This window comes from Hyperolius riggenbachi, chromosome 4 (assembly GCF_040937935.1).
Source record: "Hyperolius riggenbachi isolate aHypRig1 chromosome 4, aHypRig1.pri, whole genome shotgun sequence".
Classification (NCBI taxonomy): domain Eukaryota; kingdom Metazoa; phylum Chordata; class Amphibia; order Anura; family Hyperoliidae; genus Hyperolius; species Hyperolius riggenbachi.
The window spans coordinates 419557925-419580101 of NC_090649.1; the positions used below are offsets into that span (position 1 = coordinate 419557925).

Below are 22177 nucleotides of genomic sequence, written 5' to 3' on the forward strand. Positions count from 1 at the left end.
TCTCAAGAGATCATTTGTGTGTTTTTTTCCCCCATACACTAAAGTTTCAGGCTGCTCTTTTCTTCCTGCAAACAGCTTTGCCCTTGTTTGTAATTCCTCAGTATGTGAAAACCCAGCCAGCTCAGAGGACGATTTATCCAGCTGATTAGAGCAGCTTCTCTCTTATCTAAATAACACACAGGCAGTGTGCATAGAGGGGCCAGAAAGGGTGAGTTCATAGCAGAACCACAACACTGAAGAACTTGGCAGCCTTCCAGACACAGGCCGACAAGTCTGACAGGGGAAAGATACATTGATTTATTACAGAGACTGTCATAGTAGAAAGTGCTGCAGTTAGCCAGAACACATTAGAATAGCTTTTGGAACATGTAGGATGATAAAAAACAGGATGCAATTTTTGTTACGGAGTCTCTTTAAGTACAGTAGTCTCGGTTATCCAGCACAGATGGGGGAATCGGCTGATGCTGTATTTGTGTGCTTTTAGGTTGCTTGAGGCTAGGTTCACAGTGGGATGTTACAGGCGCACGTTAGTGCAGCCTGTAACGCAGCCCCACCGCACAGTAATGAAAAAATCAATGGGCTGTTCACAGTGCCCACGTTGCGTTACATTGTAACGCTGCACCTCAAGAGAAAGTACTGCATGCTGTACGTTATAGGCGGCTAAGCAGCGTTAGACTGTTTGCACATGCTCTGTCATATTGGGGAGGAGGGGAGAGCGGCCGGGCACATGGCTAATTAATATTCACTGCACGGTGTGACGTGCAGTGTTTACTTCCTGGAGCGCCGCTCTGTGCGGCAATTGGCCGGGCGGGACCACGTGATGCCCCATGCGTCCAAGAGTAAGCATCACAGACGCCAGAGTGAGCTGCACAACTCGGCTCACTCTGACGTCCACATCAGAGAGCACCAGGCGTTGCGTTAGGGGCACGTTATGTGCCCTATAACGTCCCCTAAACACAACGCCCCACTGTGAACCTAGCCTGAGACTAAAAAAAATAGGTCCATCTAATCCGGTACTGTACCCCACTCTATATGAACTATGTATCAAATGTTAAAACAGTATTTGAAATTAATATTTACCTTAATGCTTCAGATAAGAGCTTCATTTCTTGTTGCTCAAGATCAGAAATGATATCTGAACCATTCTGCAAACATTCTGGAAGTGCGCCTGCATAAAAAAAGAATAACTGCTAAATAGAGCAGAAAAGGACCTGCAAAGGTCTTACAGCAAAAAGAAAAGATATACAAAGGAACTAATAAAGCTATGTATAGAAATTAATGTTTGTCAGGCAGAAAAGTAAACATAAGACACAGAAGAATTCAGGAACCAGTCAGGCCACATTAGGAACCCACACTTTCAAAGCAACGCTTCGTGTTGCCCATACAGTTATCTTATTAACCCAAAGTAATGCCATCTCTGCAAAATCACAATTTTCCCCAGGTGAAAGTTAATAATGGAAGCAGCCATATTGCATGTTTATAACCCTGCTCAGAAAGTGAGTAGAAGAGCATTCCTCTACTTATAATCAATGTAGCTGTCACAGAGAAGCTACTCCTCGGTTTGCCAACAGCCTTATCTGGTGTTGTTCTATATCAAAATGTGAAATTTTGACAGTAATTACACTTTAAGCTAAAGTCAAGAACAATGATGTTTCTTTCATAGGGAGAAAAGGCATATTTAAGCAATCTTTTAAAGTGAGAAATAAGCAAGGGAAAATGCATATGAAAATAAATTGCAATAATTCATACAACTTTGGGAAATGTGTACTTAAAAAGTACCAGAGATCAGAAAATACAAAGAACCGTTACTTCTCTGGGGCTATCTCCAGCCATACAAACACGTCTGAGTCCCTCACCTTCCTCCCGTGGTCTGCCATTAAGCTGCGATCAGCCCCGGTAATAGGCTCAGTTGAGTTCAGTCTGTCTTCTGTGGATGCGTGGACCTCCCGCGCAGGTGCAGTACTGTAGACCCGAACTGACGCAACTGAGCCTATTACCGGGGCTGATCGCGGCTGAACGGCAGACCAGGGGAGGAAGGCGAGGGACTCAAACGTGTTTATAGGGCTGGAGAAAGCCCCAGGTAAGAATGGGTTCTTTCTATTTTCTGATCTCTGGTTTACTTTAATGGTTTAAGAAAGTCTAACAGTTATTGCTGACTCTACTAATCCCATTGCAACTCATGGGCCATAGGTCCAATCAGTAGTCCTATGTCTTAATTCTCCTTCTGCTCTAGATGGCATGCTGCTGCCAGGCAACCTTCACTCCAGCCTCTGCACCGATTTTCACACAGTCAGGTGCAGGGTGCTGGCAGGTGAGCAATGCGTCACAAGAGTAGAGATGGCCCGAACGGTTTGCCGGGCGAACGGTTCCCGGCATCGCGGTCGCAGAGAACCGCGAACTTTTCCGGAAGTTCAGTTCGCCCCCATAGTACATCATGAGGGTCAACTTTGACCCTCTACATAACAGTCAGCAGGCACATTGTAGCCAATCAGGCTACACTCCCTCCTGGAGCCCCACCTCCCCTTATAAAAGGCAGGCAGCGTCAGGCTTTTCACTCACTCGTGTGCCTGCAGTAATTAGTGAAGGGATAGCTGCTGCAGACTCTAATAGGGGAAGCTTAGTTAGGCTCTTGTAGGCTTCTTAGCTTGCTCCTTGCTGATTCTTATTGCTAAAATAGCACCCCACAACAGCTCTTTTGAGAGCTAATTCTTGTTCTTCTGCTATTTTTTTTCTGTGTGTCCCACTGACACTTGTGTTGCATAGACAGCCTTGCTAATTCCTACTGTGTGTGCCACTGCCAGCCCTGCCCAGCAATTCAGTGACTACTACCTGTGTGTGTGTGTGTGTGTGTGTGTGTGTGACAGGTGCACATTGTAATACCCACTGCATATACCTACCTGTTGATCACTGTGCACCCACCCACCTACGTAAACGCACGCAGTGTCACTGTGCCTGTTCGGTACCTGTCTGTGTGTGACAGGTGCACATTGCAATACCCATCACTGCATATACCTACTACTACCTGTTGTTCACATCAGTGCACCCACCCACCTACGTGAGTGCACGCAGTGTGATATACCACTTCGTGCATACTTGTGAACTGCACCTGTGTGACTGCATATTGAATTACTCAAGTCAGTGCATACCTTTCACTTCACCCCCCCTGATATGGACAAAACAGGCAGAGGTAGAGGCAGACCCAGAGGAAGGCCACCCGGAAGGTCTGTGCGAGGTCGTGCTGATGTGATTTCGTGCGGCCCTGCACCAAAGTACAGTGCTCAGAAGAAGGTACGTCCCATCAACTCCCAAGATCGTCAGGACGTGGTTGACTATTTAACACAGAACACCTCATTTTCCGCAGCCACCAGCGCTACTCCAAGTACCACATCCGCTACATTTGACAGTTCCCAGGAGTTATTTGGTGGGGAAATCACTGATGCACAGCCATTATTGTTACAACCAGATGAAGGCGCTAAGCAAGTGACACCACCTCATATGTCTGAGTTAGGCGACATTATGGACGTAACGTGTGCGGAGGGGGATGATGAAGTACCTGCTGTTGGTGCAGTTTTGGAGGTGTCTGAGGCAGGCGAAGCTGGGCAGGATGATTAGGACGATGATGATGATGATGATTCGGATCCCACGTATGTTCCCAATAGAGGAGATGAACAGGGGGACAGTTAAGAGGGGGAGTCAGAAAGGAGTAGGAGGAGATGAGTTCCTGAAAGAAACAGGGGGAGCTCGTCATCAGAAACAGCTGGTGGCAGTGTCCGGCGCCATGTATCGCCACCTATGTACAGCCAGCCAACATGCCCTTCAACGTCAGCTGCTGATGCCACCATAGTGCCATCACCCCAGGGGGGGGCTCAGCGGTTTGGAAATTTTTTAATGTGTCTGCCTCAGATCAGAGCAATGCCATCTGTTCTCTCTGCCTCCAAAAATCGAGCCGTGGAAAGGCCAACACCCACGTAGGGACAAGTGCCTTACGAAGGCACATGGAGAAAATGCACAAACTGCAATGGGAAGAGCACCTGAGCAACAGCAGCACACAAAAGAAAAGCCACCCTCCTTCTCCTCTTCCTACTTCAGTTGCAGCATCTTCAGCTGCTTTCTCCCTTGCACCTTCACAACCACCCTCCTCTGACCTTGAGCGGTTCCTGCTCCTCTGCCTACAGCAGCCAGGTGTCTGTGAAGGAAAATCTTTGAGTGGAAGAAGCCAATTTCTGCCAGTCACCCCCTTGCCCTGCATCTGACAGCTGGCTTGGCGGAACCGTTAGCTCGCCAGCTGTTACCATACCAGCTGGTGGACTCCGAGGCCTTCCGTAAATTTGTGGCCATTGGGAAACCGCAGTGGAAGATGCCAGGTCGCAATTATTTCTCTAAAAAGGCGATACCCAAACTGTACCGTGAAGTTGAGAGGCAAGTGGTGTCATCCCTGGCACACAGTGTTGGGTCAAGGGTCCACCTGACCACGGATGCCTGGTCTGCCAAGCACGGTCAGGGCCGCTACATTACTTACACAGCCCATTGGGTTAACCTGGTGACCGATGGCAAGCAGGGAGTACGTGGCTGTGCAGCAGACCAACTTGTGACACCTCCACGGCTTGCAGGCAGGCCTCCTGCCACCTCCTCTCCTCCTGCTACATCCTCTTCGCTGTCGTCATTCTCCTCCTCCTTGGCTGAGTGGCAGTTCAACTCCACTGGTGCTGCAATCTCCTCTCCAGCTACACAGCCCCAGGGCCTATGCTACATGCCAGGTACGACGGTGTCACGCCATGTTGGACATGTCTTGCCTCAAAGCGGAGAGTCACACTGGACTAGCTCTCCTGGCTGCTCTTAACGAACAGGTGGATCAGTGGCTGACCCCGCACCAGCTGGAGATCGGCAACGTGGTGTGTGACAACGGCAGCAATCTCCTTTCCGCGTTGAATTTGGGAAAGCTAACACATGTACCCTGTATGGCACATGTGCTGAATCTAGTCATTCAAAGATTTGTGTCAAAGTACCCAGGCTTAGAGGACGTCCTGAAGCAGGCCAGGAAGTTGTGTGGGCATTTCAGGCGGTCTTACACGGCCATGGCACACTTTGCCAAGATTCAGCGGAGAAACAAGTTGCCGGTGAGAGACGCCTGATTTGCGATTGCCCGACTCGCTGGAATTCGACACTGGTCATGTTCTCTCACCTGCTAGAACAGGAGAAAGCCGTCACCCAGTACCTCTACAATTTCAGTAGAAGGACACAATTTGGGAAGATGGGGATGTTCTGGTCCAACAACTGGACACTCATGCGAAATGCATGGAGGCTCATGCGGCGCTTTGAGGAGGTGACCAACCTGGTGAGTCGCAGTGAAGGAACCATGACCTTGATCACGTACACGCCCTCGGTATAGGCACAAAGTGGTGGACATGTTACCAACTCACCTGAAGGTAGAAAGGATTCAGCACTTGCAAGAAGATCAGAAAAAGGTTTTATACATACCTGGGGCTTCCTCCAGCCCCATACGCACGGATCGCTCCCACGCCGCCATCCTCTGCTGCCTGGATCCGCCGCCACCGGGTCCCGTCATTGCCGTGAGTCGGCCAGTGGACGCGGCCGATTCTCCGCATCACACGGAGCTCCCTCTTTATAAGTACGCATGAGGCTGCCTACTGCGCAGCCGCATGCGTACGGGTATGGAGGGAGCCCCTGTGATACGGGCAAATGTCCGCCGGAAGTGACGGGCCGGTACCGGCGGTTCCAGGAAGCGGAGGATGGCGGCGTGGGAGCGATCCAGGCTTATGGGGCTGGAAGAAGCCCCAGGTATGTATAAAAGCTGTTTCTGTTTTTAACGACCCATTCCTCTCTGGTTCCCTGCCACTGCACAACGCAATAAAGGTACCACTGCCAGTAATCCTTCTCCCATGTCCACGCAGGCAAGGACAGGACGCTCCAGCGATCTCATGGTAATGTCGGACTTAGCACTTTCGGATCCACCCTCCACCAATGCTTGGACCGGCAGGTAGCTGACTACCTGGCCTTAAGTGTGGATGTAGACACTGTGAGCAGCGATGAACCCTTGGACTACTGGGTGCACAGGCTTGACCTGTGGCCAGAGCTGTCCCAGTTTGCCATCCAACTTCTGTCTTGCCCTGCCTCAAACGTCCTGTCAGAAAGGACCTTCAGCGCAGCTGGAGGCATTGTCACTAAGAATAGAAGTCGTCTAAGTCACAAACGTGTTCAGTACCTCACCTTTATCAAAACTAATGAGGCATGGATCCCGGAGGCCTACTGCCCGCCCCAAGACTAAGTCCGTCCCCACACACAGCATCTCTGCCTGCACGCCGTGTGACTGCCTGCCCCAAGACTAAGTCGCTCCCCACACAGCACATCTGCCCGCAGGCCGCTTGACTGCCTTCTCTGCCACCATCAACAGGGTCCAGGACTCCAGGTGGATTCCTGAATTTTGAAAGCCGCTGTAATAATTTTTTCTGGTGCGTGTACATGCCTGCCTACTTTTTCTGCAACAACACAAAAGGCATGTACATGTGCCAATTCCACTTTGTGATCATCACTTTGCCGCGGTGAAGGGGCTTGCATATCAAAACGAAGCAATGACTGCCGGCTATATGAGTGTCTCGGGGGGTCAGTGTACTCTAATTACACTTCCTGATTGATGTATACACATGGAAGATGTTTTAAAGAACTTTAGGCTTGCAATTTAGCATTCAATGTGATTTCTGCCCTTAAAACGCTGCTTTGCGTCAAATCCAGATTTCCCCCGGGACTTTTGGCATCTATCCCACTCATCCATGCCCCCCTCCAGGTGTTAGACCCCTTGAAATATCTTTTCCATCACTTTTGTGGCCAGCATAAGGGTTTCTACTTTTCAAAGTTCGCCCCCCTAGTCTATTGCGGTTCGTGAAAGTTTGCGCAAACCGAACTTTTGCGGAAGTTCGAGAACCGAAAATCGGAGGTTCGGGCCATCTCTAAAGAGGAGAAGGGGTGAGGTCAAGTGGCAGAAAGGGATCAGGCACTTTCATGGCACTAAAGCAAGGTAGCAAAGGTTATATAAACAAAATACATTTTATAGTAGGTATGAGAACGGAGCACACATATATTAATGCAAAAAGGAACTTATTTCACTGAAGTTAAAATTCTAATATGGTTCTGGCTGGGGAGGAGAGAATGACGGGGATGAGAGGCACTCCGCAGAGAAGAGAGTGTGGAACACAACTCACATATATGGGATCAGGGAGGCCACAAGTAATGTGCACAACAAAAACACTGGTAAGAATTCTTTGTTTTCTTTACTTTCTACATTACTTTACATACTACACCATAAAGTTGCATACACACGCACTACTGTAACGAATGACTGGACCGTCAGACCCTCCTGCTGGGCGGGCGTTCTAGCCTTATCAGTCTGCAGACAGACTGTACACCCGCACTACTGTCTGGAGAACGCCCGCCCAGCGGGAGGGTCTGACGGACCCGTCGTTCATTACAGTAGTGCGTGTGTACGCACCTTAAAGGATACCCGAACTGACACGTGACATGATGAGATAGACATGTGTATGTACAGTGCCTAGCACACAAATAACTATGTTGTGTTCCCTTTTTTGTCTGAAACAGTTTAATATCAGGTATGTAAGTGGCTGACTCAGTCCGGACTCAGACAGGAAGTGACTACAGTGTGACCCTCACTGATAAGAAATTCCAACTATAAAACACTTTCCTAGCAGAAAATGGCTTCTGAGAGCAAGAAAGAGATAAAAAGGGGAATTTCTTATCAGTGAGGGTCACACTGTAGTCAATTTCTGTCTGAGTCAGGACTGAGTCAGCCACTTACATACCTGATATTTAATTCTTTCAGGCAGAGAAAGAAAAAAAAAGGAACACAGCATAGTTATTTGTGTGCTAGGCACTGCACATACACATGTCTATCTCATCATGTCACGTCACTTCAGGTATCCTGAAAGGGGTTGTCGGGTCTTTCCTGTTTGTTTTTATCTACCCCCTGGAAGAACATCAGTCACTACAGACCCCCATCATTAAATGCTAGTTGATCAGACATCCAAGTAATTGGCAGTTTTTTAAAAGAAAGAAAGAAAGACAGCAGCCACTGTATTCCTGATATGCCAGGTTTCATAAGAATCCAAGAATCATGCTTTAAATGATATAGTACTCAGGTTCAAGAAAGCTAGTACTGTAGTATCTATTCAGGCATATGTTCCCCATCTTCTTTGATCTGGCCACAGCTAGATACAGGGCATGATGCATTACCGTTTCTTTGTTGAATAATTTGAATAGCTTGTAACTGTAGTTCAATATTCCTCTGCACCATCATTTCTTTGAAACTTGCAAAGTCTTCTACCGCTAACAAAGGCTGCAGGATATTCTGTAATTCAGAATGAGGAGTAAAAGAGAAACTATTGAGATGAAATGTTAAGACAGTTCCAAGAGCATTTATACATCTGCTCCCCTACCAACCACATATAGTAAATGGCACATAACTGCTAACTTTAACAAAGCTACAATGCATGTTATTTCCTTTACAATACTGCTCATGTAACCTATGGCAATAATTTAAACTAAGCTACAATGCCTGTTCTTTCCCTTAGAATACTGTTCATATGACCAAAGGCCAGCTTTTCTACAGCAGTGTCTGTATACATGTGGTATAGGAGTGTGTAGAAATGCAGGAGATATCCCTCTCTCCTTCAGACTTCTGTTGTTCTGTTGTGTGGTATGAATGAAGCCTCATACACACGCATGACTTAAAGAGAATCTGTACTCTAAAAATTTTTACAGCAAAAAGCATACCATTTTATTCATTATGTTCTCCTGGGCCCCTCTGTGCTGTTTCTGCCACTCTCTGCTGCAAACCTGGCTTGTAATTGCCAGTTTTAGGCAGTGTTTACAAACAAACTAACCAGCTTGTGATAGGCTCACATAAGCAGAGTGTGTGAGTCATACAGAGCCTGCAGGGGGCCTGGAGGGGGTGTGTATAGCTTCTACCAATCACAAGCAGCCCTGCACATTCCACACATTCCAGCCTTAGCCCGACTGTGCCGACAGAAGAAAACAGATTAGATCATATAACAGAGATAACACAGCCACTGTGCAGTTAGGAAAGGCTGCAGTAAGCCAGAGCACATTAGAACAGGCAAAGGAACTTATAGGATAGAAGAACTAAGGCTGAAAATTTTGTTACAGAGTCTCTTTAAGTTGGCCGAGGTGGCCAACAATGACCGCCTCAGCCGATAGTCAGGCACGAATACTGTCGCCTGCAGGAATCGGGGCTCGAGCCCTTAAACGATAGTTCAGGGCCAATGCTGTATAGGTTACAAGTCACAAGCCTGGTGTTATGGAGCAGGAAGGAGTGATGACGTGTGGCACACAAAAGAGTAGGAGGGGTAAGGAGTTGAACAACACCCTTAGCCTAGATCTCTTGGCGACACCTCAGGGCCACCGTACACATGCTAGATTCTCAGGAGAGGCAGCTACCTCAGGCGACAAACATATAGCATGTATATGAAGCCTTTAAGTAAACCAGAGACGAAGCACCTTCATGTATTTTACCATATATATATCAGTGGGAACATTAGAGAAAACACCTACCCTGCTCTCTGTTTCATTCTTCACTGTTCAGTCTGCTTCTTATCAGCCCTGATAAAAACCCCGACTGAGCATTCAGTCTGGCTTTGCCCAGGAATAATTATAGCTGAGTCATTATAGCAGAGCCAGAAGGGGGCAGGCTTGGGCTTGAAAAGACATCAGAGAAGACAGCCTCAGCTATAATGATTCCTGAGCAAAGCCAGACTGAATGCTCAGTGGAGGATTTTATCAGGGCTGATTAGAATTAGGCTGAGCAGTTAAAAATGAAACAAAGAGCAGGGTAGGTGTTTTCTCTAATGTTCCCACTGATATATATGTTAAAATACATGAAGGTGCTTTGTATCTGGTTCACTTTAAAGGGAAGGTCCAAGCAAAATAAAAAAATGAGTTTCACTTACCTGGGGCTTCTACCAGCCCCATGCAGCAGTCCTGTGCTCTCGTAGTCACTCACTGCTGCTCCAGTCCCCCGCTGGCAGCTTGCCGACCTCGGAGGTCGGCGGGCCGCATTGCGTACATTTTTACGCATTCCCGCTAGTGCAGGAACATTATCACATACATTTTTACGCGTTACTTGTTCAATGCGTACATTTTTACGCATTGAACTACTAACGCGTAAAAATGTATGTGATAATGTTCTTGCACTAGCGGGAATGCGTAAAAATGTACGCAATGCGGCCGGCCGACCTCTGAGGTCGGCAAGCTGCCAGCAGGGGACTGGAGCAGCAGTGAGTGACTACGAGAACACAGGATGGCTGCATGGGGCTGGTAGAAGCCCCAGGTAAGTGAAACTCATTTTTTTATTTTGCTTGAACCTTCCCTTTAAAGGGGGTTTTAACATCCAAAAATAAAGAAAAATTCTACAAAAATATATGTAAGCCTCCCCCCCCTTTTTTTAAATCTAAAATAGATCCATATATGTCACATTTTTATTTTAATTGGGCTGGGTGCCATTGCGTAACTGCAAAAATTGTGCAAAGCCAGCGGGATTGTAGGAAGTTTTTTTGATACAGTAACAAGCTTATCTCAGCATCAGGGCTGTGGAGTCGGAGTCGTGGAGTCGGGCAATTTTGGGTGCCTGGAGTCGGAGTCGGGAAAAAATGCGCCGACTCCGACTCCTAATGAATTTGTAACTGTAATTAAAATAGAAAATATGATAAAATGTTCTATTTCTCAGATAATAGTCATTAAAAATAATGTATATATACAGTATATATACAGTAATAGCTGTGCTTAGTCCACAAAAATGAAATAAACCAATCAAAATTAGTTACTTGTGCTGCTTCAATCAAGCAGTCCCCGTATTTTTAAGGTCAGATATACATATCTGATTGTGACTGTATATATGATGTGTACACAGGAATCTCTTATATATACTAAATAACATCTATGCTGTAAGAATAAAGCCTGATGTGTAGCTGTGTCACTAATAGAGATGGTCAATGAGATGGAAATAATTCTGCACTGATGCTGATTTATGCAAATGTATGCACTCCCTTTGCTGATGAAATCAAATAATTTGATATGTTAAAATTTGGTTTGGTGACTACAAATTAAAGGGTACCTGAGACAGATGAAAAGTAAAGTTTTATACATACCTGGGGCTTCCTCCAGCCCCCTTCAGGCTAATCAGTCCCTCGCTGTCCTCCACCACCCGGATCTTCTGCTATGAGTCCTGGTAATTCAGCCAGTCAGCGCTGTCCGGCCGCATGCCGCTCCCACAGCCAGGAACATTCTGCACCTGCGCAATAGTGCTGCACAGGTGTAGTATGCTCCTGGCGGCGGAGTGTGTGCATGCGCACTACGCCCGACTGGCTCAAGTACCTGGACTCATAGCAGAAGATCCAGGTGGTGGAGGAGGACAACGAGGGACTGATTATCCTGAAGGCGGCTGGAGAAAGCCCCAGGTCTGTATAAAACTTTAATTTCATCTGTCTCAGGTTTACTTTGTTACACAGTAGTACTATACTCTACATATGCACTCCCCACAGAGCTGCAGGGAATCCACTGAGAATGCTGTGCACATTGAACACAGAGGTGTTGTCTGTCACCCATAAACTTTGTTCAGATTGTGCATGTAGAATGTGTAATAGAGGAAGAATCTCCTCATTCCCCTGCAGAGCACCTGCACATCATTCTTACATGTACCCACACTTACATTGCCTAGGGCCTGATAGATGTTCTTTGTTCCGGCCTGTACCTTTTACAAGTACTCTTAACAAGGACTAGTTTTAGTCTATGACTAAAGGGAATAAATATGGCAGTCTCCATATCCTTCTCATTTCAGTTGTCTTGTAAAATTCCTAAGCGTTGGCAGTTAAGAGACGAATTTCATGTTACATACCTTTAAATCAACAAAATGGTAATATGCAAATTAGAGGAGTCTGAGTCGAGGAGTCGGAGTCGGTGGAATCCTAAACTGTGGAGTCGGTGGATTTTTGGACCGACTCCACAGCCCTGCTCAGCATGCTAACAAAATAAAGCTTCCTAATTTGGATAAGAGAAGGACACTATGACCAAAAGAAGGTAATTTAATTCCCCCTCCCAGTGATGTAAGTATCTTGTCCGAGTGATGTGTGCTGTGGAAGGGACACAGGTTATTATTAAATCTGTTGCATATCATAAACCTGTTAAGGTACATACAAACATCCAACAAAGTACACAACCAACACCAAGACAAACCGTTTAGACTTGTATTTTCCACGCGCCAACCGAGAGAGCAACTCAATAACATACTGCGTGGGCAATCGAAACAAAGGGCAACACGTTATGGTCGCATTCAAAACAAGTACTTTGTTCAAATGACATTGTACACACGGTCAACTGCACGATATTAGCCCAACAGTCGTGTGAGTTGATCTGTAGGATGGATCTGGAAACCTGCCTGTTATCAGTCACTCGTTTAGTTGTTTGCAACGTGTAAACGTGCCTGATTGTTGTCCAACGGACCAAAATCAGAGGACAATCAGACGGTTTGGTTGAGTGTGTGTAGAACATAAAGCCTCATCTACACGCGTAGATGAGGCGGCGATGTGGCTTATCAATCGAGCCGCTGATGCGGCTCGATTGATAAGATCCAACAGGACGGATCTCCCCACCGCCGATTCCCTGCTCGCTCCCCGCGAGGGGACAATGGCAGGGAATCGAACAGAAGATAAGCAGCGCTGGCGGGGACGAGCGGGGAATCGAATCGCGGGATCGGAGCCTCATCTACCCGTGTAGATGAGGCTTTAGACATATCTGGTAAGGGCCCTCACACGTCAATTAGAGTGTCTGTAGCACATCAGAAGGTAACATCACAAAGCATCTTCCAGCCAGATTAACATAAGTAAGGTCAATGGGCAGCTTACAATTGTATTATCTTTTAATCTACATTATCCTCTAACTGGGAAAGACTTTCCGGAAGGAATTACGGCACACTGCAAGCTCATATAGGGAATTCTTATTTTACACATATTTTAATGATGCAAATTTGAAATAACACAATCTGAGAGATCAACCATTTTATTTTAACTACAGAAGTTCAAAACAATGCAAGTTACAATGGGCACAGGTGTTGAGACCGAATTTTTCCAGTCGATCCCCAGCAGATCTGATTACCTTGATCGAACTTGCTGCAAAATCGATGTGCCAATGTGGATTGTAGCTTTTGAACAAGAATCGATCATTTGCACCAGATGGAAAACAATCAATCAGCAGCGGGGTGGAAGCGGCGGTAGATCGACAGCGGTTCAATAGATTTCCTGATGGGGGTAATTTGCCTTCTTAAAACAGAAGGAAACTTGCAATAATTCAGCTATAAGTGAACATTTGTGGTTACCCACAATGCACCACTATTGAATATGCAACATCTCTTTTTTTTCCCTGTAAGTCAGGCTAGCATCCAGAACTGCTGGTGTATAGCAAGCGTATAGCTTCAAATTTTACACAGCCACATCAACCCCACATGTACACTGCCTGTTTCTAACTTTTGGCCCTCATCAGCACATGGCAGGGATTGATATGGCTGTATGGGATAGGGCTTGGACCAGTACAACAGAGTAACCAAGCAGTGGCTGTGTACAATTTAAAGTTATACAGTAGACTTGCTGGATGCTAGCCTGGCTTACAGGGGCAGAAATAGATAATTTGCATATTCAGTAGTGGTGCATTGTGGGTAACCACAAATGTTCACTTATAGCTAAAGTATTGCAAGTTTCCTTCTGTTTTAAGAAGGCAAATTACACCAAGCATTGCTTCTTAGTAGGAGGGCTTTTAGTCTCTTTTAGCCCCCTATACATTCCTATTGGTTAGGTTCAACCCGAGCTGCTTGGTTACTCTGTTATGCTGGGGGTAGTACCCCCAAGGCAGCAAAACTAACAAGCCACTTTGTAAACATGCGGCGAGGTCACGGGGTACAGGTGCCCAAGGCGGCAATGGTGAAAAATGCAGGACATGGGAGGAAGCACAACGGTGAACAAGTGAGCCTACACAGCCGGGGGGTACATATAGATGGGGGAGACCTGGGGGGGGGGGGGGGGGGGGCGGCTCTACAGATTTCCTATTGAAAATCTGTGTGCAAGGGTGTGACAGCAATAGATTCCTCTCTGATTCAGAGAGGGCTCTATCTAATGATCAAATCTACTGCCCCCTCTGCCAATGTATGGGCACCTTACATGTGATAATGTAATCAGACGGTGGTCACCTTGACATCTGGAGACTGTGCCAGAGGAGATAGACATGCCTCCTGAAACTGGACCCCATCAATTCCAATGTCATTCAGATGACCCTGAATCAGCTTCTCCACCTGTGAAAAGAGTACATAAGACACATTATAGCAATCCAAGCATGATGGTCATACAGTCTAATGTGCTTTATACAACATTATCCCTTTACCAGGCTGACTGAAAAATAATGAGATTCTTCTATTCAGTAAAGGAGGACTTCACAGGCTTGTAATATTTGTTTTAGAAAGTAGCATCATTTGCACAGAATGTATTCTTTGGACTATAGGACTCACTTTTTCTCCCCCAAAAGAGAGAGAGTGAGTGAGTGAGTGTCCAACCAACGAACCTCCAACCCGCCACAATGTCAGGTACTCCCTGTACTGTGCCCATGCAGAGGAGGGCACAGGGGGACACAAAGAGGCATAGAGCAGGACACAGGGAGACTCAAGGGGGCATAATCGACAAGATGCCCCTTCACCATTGATGCACCAGGTTTAGTATTCCCCCCCCCCCCATTTTTCCTCTAAACCTAGGTGCGTCTTATTGTCAGGAGCGTCTTAAAGTCTGAAAAATACGTTATATTTTTTTTCTAACATTATAAGGCCTGGAACCCACTAGCAGCAATTTTCTAAGCACTTGTGATTTGTAAAGCTCTTGCTAGTGTAATGCTATGGGAGATTTTTTAGAAAAATCACATCCCTCAAGTGAGATCACACCCATAGCATTACATTAGCAAGTGCTTTTCAAACCACAAGCGCTCAGATAAGCGCTGCTAGTGGGTCCCACGCCTTAGAATGATTCACTTTTAGGCTTGTGGCCATGATGTTTTTCAATTTATCATCTCCGATAAATATTTTTCCATATAGAGGTTTCTTCATCTGAAAATGGCACGGCAGTTAATCTGGGCTGCATATAGGGGTTTCCAGTACAGCCCCGGTCAGTTAGTTCTGTCAGCAGCAACATGAATCCAAGCTAAAAACCATTGTTCCTTCAAGAGATCTGGTCTTTTCTTCTACATATCTCCACACAAATGGGTCTTGGCTGTAACCGTAAACTATTCTAGTCACAGGAAACCCATGCTGCAGTGTAAGATCATACCATATATATCATACAGCATACGCCTGAAATTACCCGTCTGAGGGACAAACATCGAATTTATTTTTTTTGGGTGGTAGTGAATCCGCATGTTCCCACACTCTCCTGTTGTCTAATTTGGGAGCGGTTTTTGATGACTGAACAGCGTTTTTGCACACTTTGTTGTTGCATCTGCTGTTATGTGAGGTTTCTGGGTACACACCTGGCACAACAGCAGCAAAATGGTTTCTCCATGAGGAAAGGTATAGGGATGGGCACTCTCAAATGGTACAAATCTTTATTCAATGCTGCAGATAATTCCAACATTTCCAATGATCAAAGTACCTCTTTATGAAGGAGTAAGCAATGCAAGAAATACGTGCATGTAGAGGAAGCTCGGAATGCTGCCGCCAAAGCACACACATACATTCCAAGCATCCCTTACATGCACATATTCCTGCGTTACTTATTCCTTGATAAAGAGATACAGCCTCAAAATATTTGAATTATTTGCAGGACTGAATAAAGATGTACAAAATTTCTCAGAATATATGCATGTCTCCTTCACGATTAGCAGAAGCCGTCACTAGGGGGAGCCGTCCAAGAGAGGAGAGGTCTGCGCTCGCTGCTGGAATCGCTGGCGAGGTGAGCCACGATGCCACTAATTGATTTTACACACGGGGAGTGGAGAAGACAGGGGAGGGGGACTGGAGTTTTACACAGGGGGCATAAGGAGGTAAACAAGTCATATAATTTTGTAGTACCATGCTTTACAGCTACATTGGCTCTATTCACAAAGCATTACCACATTGGGTAATGCTGAAAACCGCTGATTTTACCGATCACCTTCCCAAGTTACAATTCACTAAACCTATCTCCGCACAGAAAATCAGTTTCTGACTAGTGAGGGAAATTACCGACTTGTGCAGTAATTATCTTGCTAAGTGTCAAGAAATGTCAATTCACAAAGGTTTCCGTATTTCAATTACCGGCCAAAACAAGCGTTTTGTTTTTTTTCTCCAGCTCACAGCAGCCATAATGGTCTCTCCTCATGCTGTCTCTGTGTGGTAACTTGACAGACAGCCTTTGGGGAGAGCCAGGCAGCCAATAGGGAGAGCCACACAGCCTGCTTCTCACTCTGATTGGATGTGACAGGGATACAAAGTATGAACACAGCGATCGCTGATAAATGCAAGTTGTTAACGGCAGTGGTTTTAATGTGCTAACAAGGTGGAGGAGAGTTCTTAGCAGGACTCAGTACAGGTAGTCTTCGACTTGTACTTTGAATGACCCGCTGATGCTTAAAGAGAACCTGAGGTGTTTTAAAAGACTGCTATCTGCATACAGAGGCTGGATCTGCCTATACAGCCCAGCCTCTGTTGCTATCCCAAACCACACTAAGGTCCCCCTGCACTCTGCAATCCCTTATAAATCACAGCCATGCTGTGAGGCTCTGTTTACATCTGTAGTGTCAGTCTCAGCTGCTCCCCCGCCTCCTGCATAGCTCCGGTCCCTGCCCCCGTCCCTTCCCTCCAATCAGCAGGGAGGGAAGGGATGCAGGCGGGGACTGGAGTTCTGCAGGAGGCGGGGAGAGCAGCAGACTGACACTATAGAGATAAACACAGTAAGCTCTGACAAGCTGTTTGTCAGCAGCGTGGCTGTGATTTATGAGGGATTGCAGAGTGCAGGGGGACCTTAGGAAAGTTTGGGATAGCAACAGAGGCTGGGCTGTATAGGCAGATCCAGCCTCTGTATGCAGATAATATTCTTCAAACCCACCTCGGGTTCAAAATATGAAGTTTAATTCTGTGAAAACATTTTTTTTTTCAAAAAGACCTTATAGTTTTGTTTTTTGTTTTTTTTAAAAATCAATTACAAAAATTCTAAGAAAAAAAAATGTATTTAAACCAGTAAAATTACGTTTTGCTGCAGTACACTAAGTGGAAAGGGGGACGGAGTTGACACAGTGGGGCGACAGAGGGGGACACTGAAGGCACAGGGGAACAGAGGTGACATAGATTGGGGACACAGGGGGGCATAGAGGAGGTACAGGGGACAGACATGGCACGGAGTTTCGACTTATGGGACAGATTCAGGTTAAGAACGAACCTATCTCATTTGTTAACCGGGGACTACCTGTATTCAGACAGTTGTATTATTTTAGCTGGTTTCCTATCCATCCACTTACCAATTCCTTGTATTCATTATGTACCTCTGTATATGACAACTTGTTCTCTTCTTCATCATCAAAAACTACAAGCAGAAACAAACAAAAACAAGCTAAAACACACACCTAGCACTTTAAAACAGGTGTATCCATGTAGGCAATACTCATAAAACATGTCGTTATGGTAAACAGATAAATATACAGATAAGCAACAGCTGGTAAGGTAGACGCTTAGCACTGCAAGCTACCACACGGGCTTTGCAGGGAGTTTAACAGCCAAGGTATAGATTGTATCTAGGTGACCATAGCTTCAATTTCTTCTCAACTAATGAAAGATATGCAATATATACAGGAAATTGTATTTGATACAAGTCTGCCATGTCTTCCTTCAAAGCTTCAACACAGCACAATTTTGGCTCTTTTACAGCAGAAGCCTATCTGAAAATATTATCTCCATATAAGCGAGAAGCAACACCTAAAATACATCACTTAGGCCTCTTTCACAGTGGGATGGTGCGTTTGATGCGATGAAGTCGCACAACGTGCCCCTAACGCAGCGCATGTAGGTTATAAAATTGGATGTTATTTTGCACTGCGTTATGTGTCTCTTGGTGCACGGTTTTTGTCGCATACTGATGGAACAAAAACGGCGCATGCGTTACATTTAAAAAAAAAAAACATTACTGAGCATGTGCAACACACAACGCAGCAAATGTATTGCTAAACGCACAGCATGCAGCACTTTCTAAATATCGCTACACGTTACACACAACGCAACGTGTGCACTGTGAATGTCGCACAGAGTTTGCATTGCTGTGCGTTAGTCTGCGTTGGAACATTTTCTAACGTGCGACTTTAACGTCGCACTGTGAAAGAGGCCTTAGTGGGTAGAATGGGAAAATCTAATGTTAAAACTCACATGCGGGCCCTGTATCATAAGGAACACCAAAGTTGAGATGCGCTCTATATTATTCCCAGCAGGGAGGAGGTAAGGTGCCGCCCATCTCCTTTTGGGAAGGAGACGGAAGATGTCACCCATAGATGTCACCCATGGGGGAAAAAAAAATCGAGAAAATTCCTTGGGTAACAATTCACGGAAAGATGCTGTACAGACACATACGTAGCCTTGAGTCTAGTAAAGTGTTCTGTTTCTATGGAGGGGGGCAGAGGGACGACAATCAGCAGATCGGCTTCAATCAGTCGGGGGTCGTTAAAAATCTGACAGGACAGATCTTTAAAAATGCCTGAGCAATATCAATTGGCAGCTGCAGTACACACAACGATCGCCAGCTGAAACGGTCGTTATTGGCCATTTCAGACGACAGTTGCTGCATATGTGTGTGTACGTAGCTTAGGGGTTCTGTGGAGTTAAAAAAAAAAAAAAAAAAACTGCTGACACTTACCTGGGGCTTCTATCGGCCCCCTGTAGCTGTCATGTCCCCCGCCATCCTCCTACGATTTGCCTTTCCCCGACGCTGGCACCGGTCAATTATTCGTCTAGCAGGACGAATAGTGCGTGCTCCTGCTTGAGTCTCTTTGAGCTTATTGCGCAGGCACAGTACGAGGTTTTCTCTTACTGCGCCGTAAGCTTCCGGAGGCGGGAGCAAGCACGCGCACGGCCACCGCCAAACAGCCGCTGTCTCGCTGAAGGGGTAATTAGACCGGGACTGGCGGCGGGGAATGGAGGATCGTAGGAGGACGGCGTGGGACATTACAGCTACAGGGGTCTGATAGAAGCCCCAGGTAAGGGCCATGAGAAAAGCTCAATATAAATGTAATTTGTCTTGTCTTTATTTTTCCATAGCAGTGCATTGTGAAAAAGCTTCAGTTTTTCAGCGTATAGTGTGAAAGAGGCTATAGGGAAACATGGACACTGCCTAAACGCTCAAAAGAAACGATCTAGAGGGATCCAGGACTCACTGTAGCTAACACTAATCTATCACCTTCACAACAAAACTTTCTATATATACGCTGCAGTACTGCACATATCATAAAATGTAAAATATGTACCCCCCCCCTCTATCGCTGCCGGGAGCCTGAACCCCCTGACTGCATGTAAGTAATCAAGGAGTACAGGCGCCCAGCGGTAATAGAGAGAAGCCACAAGACTGCTCTGGAAGACAGGTGAGCATAAGCTTCGCTGCTAACACTCTGCACAGCCTGGGGAGCCCAGCAGGCAGAGGCAGCACCACAGATTTACAATAGATTGAAATCTTATTGGAAATCTGTGCACAGTATGCTGGCAGCAATAGTTTTTATCAGAGAGGGATCTATTCAATGGTCGAGTGTATGGCCACCTTTACCATTATCCATCTCCTCTGGTGTACCTGTGTTAATCCTGGTACACAAATACAATTTTTATTGGCCAATCACTGACCAATTTTACCTCTTCGTAGAACGAGTGTTTACCTATACAATCTGCTCATATCATTCAATATCTGTTGACCCTCGTACTACACGGAGATGGTAAAATTGGCCAGTGATTGGTCAAAGTGTACCAGAGACCTTAAGTATCGGTGTGTTTATACTTACCTGGGACATGCGCAGAATGCTCCAGATGACCGGAGCGTGATCGAGGATGAGTGCGGCCAGGGCCGTGCATGCGCAGTGGCCGTCGTGCGCAGTGCGGGGGAAAGGAGGACCATTCAGTGACAGCACAGGACAACTGCAGGGGGCTAGTAATAGCCCCAGGTAAGTGAAATTAATTTTTTTACAGGTCAGTTTAGGTTCTCTTTAAAGGGAAGGTGCAAGCTGGATAAAAAGATATCTAGGTACTTATCCGTTAGCCGGGCGCATCCGGCAGGTGGCGCTAATTACTATTCCCCCTCCAGGCCGACATGGATAGTAGGAAAAGATGCAACTCTGGTGGAGTTTTGTCGCCACCTAGAGGATGCGCCCGGCTAACGGATAAGTACCGATATCTACTTACCTGGGGTTTCCTCTAGTACCGGCAGCCTATGTGTCCCTAGCCAGGTTGGCATCTTCTGCACCTGCGCAGAACGCTCCAACTCACGTCAGTGTGATCGTGAGGGGCACGGCCCTGCACTCTCGCAGGCACAGGAGATGCCAACCTGGCGAAGTTATAGGCTGCCAGGGGCTGGAGGAAGCCCCAGGTAAGTAGATCTTTTTTTTTTTATCCAGCTTGCACCTTCCCTTTAAGGTGCAAGCTGGATTTAATGAGTCATGCGCATTTGGAAGCGCGTATGACGTGGTGACATGCAGGAACGGCATACTGCGCTGCACAGCAGTACGATGCTTGCGTACTGCTGCCTGCATTTTGCCTGCAAGCGCAGAGCTAATCCCATCACTGTCAATGGATGGGATCAGCAATGCAGCGGGTAGCAGTGCAGATGGCGTGCGATTGTACGCGTTACGTTCTGATCGCACTGCCATCTGCGCTGAGTAGATGTGGACGAGGCCCTAGAAAGCGTGCACCAGGATTTACTTAGCTTCAATCCCCCTCCTCTCCCTCCTAATAGGCTAATACCCATCAACTTCACTGTACTTTCCTAAAGCAACCACTGCTAACCTGGCTTTAGCAGTTATTATTACCCATTTTTCTGCACTAGCTATAACTATGTATATATACCTGTACCCCAGCTGTACCTTTATTGCCCACTCGCCCACAATGTTCTGCCCCCACCATATAGATCATACAGCAACTCCTAGCAAAGACTATAGTTACGGGGCCCGTGGAGTGTAACGAGCCGTCCCAGCATGCCCCGCTCTTGCTGCTGAGATTGAGCCTCGCATCCCCCATGATGCTCCGTGTGTGGTGAGCGCAGCATTCTGGGAGCGGAGTGCGGGATGTGCGGGATGTGCGGTGACGCTACCTGAGCACTTCTGTTCTATGAAGTCGGTGACTGGCTCCGTCCACACCGGGCAGCCGAGGAAGGCCAGGACGCTCTCCAGCACCCACTCCGCATCCTCCGCCATGCTGGCCCGGATAGAGGGAGACGCGGGAGCGCGCAGGGGGGTCGGGGAGGAATACGTTTCCCTGGAAACCGACGTCATGGCAATATGTGGGACACTACCGGGCACGCGCCTTGCAATCACTGCTGTGTGCTGACTGCGGTGCTGCTGCTGCCTCCTGTCTGCCCTCTAGCGCTGTGCCTGCAGCAGGCTCAACCTCACCGCTGCTGTGTCCTGATTATTATTATTTGTGAAAAACAAAAGTTTGCTTTCCTAAAACAGAAAGAATTTGCGATAATTCAGGTTGGAGTGAGCTCGAGATGTCTCCCAGGCACCACTGCTGAATATATGCAAATTAACCATTGTACCCTTAGAAGCTGAACACACCTCCAGAACCGCTGGAATGCAATGATGTGTCAGCTTGTTAATATGTACAGAGCCATAATAATCCAACATGCATACAGACTGTTTCGGATTGTTTGATCCTCATCAGTGCATGGCATGGATTAATTTGGCTCTATGGAGTAGGGCTTGTAAATCCGAGAGGCACAGACTAACCAGCAAGCTCATGGTGACCCAGAACTCATTGGGGTGTGTAAGGGACTACAATGGTCCTAAAAGCCCCCTTACTAAAATGTTAAGAAAAACAAAAATTTGCTTTCCTAAAACAGAAAGAATTTGCGATAATTCAGGTTGGAGTGAGCTCGAGATGTCTCCCAGGCAC

At 46.6% G+C, this 22177-nt stretch overlaps 1 protein-coding gene across 3 annotated transcripts in view; it reads right to left on the minus strand.

Annotated features, from left to right (window-relative positions):
• CFAP36 (cilia and flagella associated protein 36) overlaps nucleotides 1-21557 on the minus strand; it is a 37438-nt gene extending 15881 nt beyond the window's left edge. Inside the window, exons 1-5 of one of the 3 annotated variants that reach the window (XM_068232428.1) lie at nucleotides 21375-21557; nucleotides 17563-17627; nucleotides 14279-14380; nucleotides 8263-8377; nucleotides 1081-1168 (exon numbers count right to left, since the gene is read on the minus strand). In XM_068232428.1, coding sequence (XP_068088529.1) covers nucleotides 1081-1168; nucleotides 8263-8377; nucleotides 14279-14380; nucleotides 17563-17627; nucleotides 21375-21555 — 551 coding nt within the window. In that variant the 5' untranslated portion in view covers nucleotides 21556-21557. Of the gene's footprint in view, nucleotides 1-1080; nucleotides 1169-8262; nucleotides 8378-14278; nucleotides 14381-17562; nucleotides 17628-21147; nucleotides 21224-21374 lie in introns of those variants that run through there. The other 2 variants (XM_068232429.1, XM_068232430.1) reach the window with 2 other exon arrangements.
• Between the last annotated feature and the right edge of the window lie 620 nt (nucleotides 21558-22177).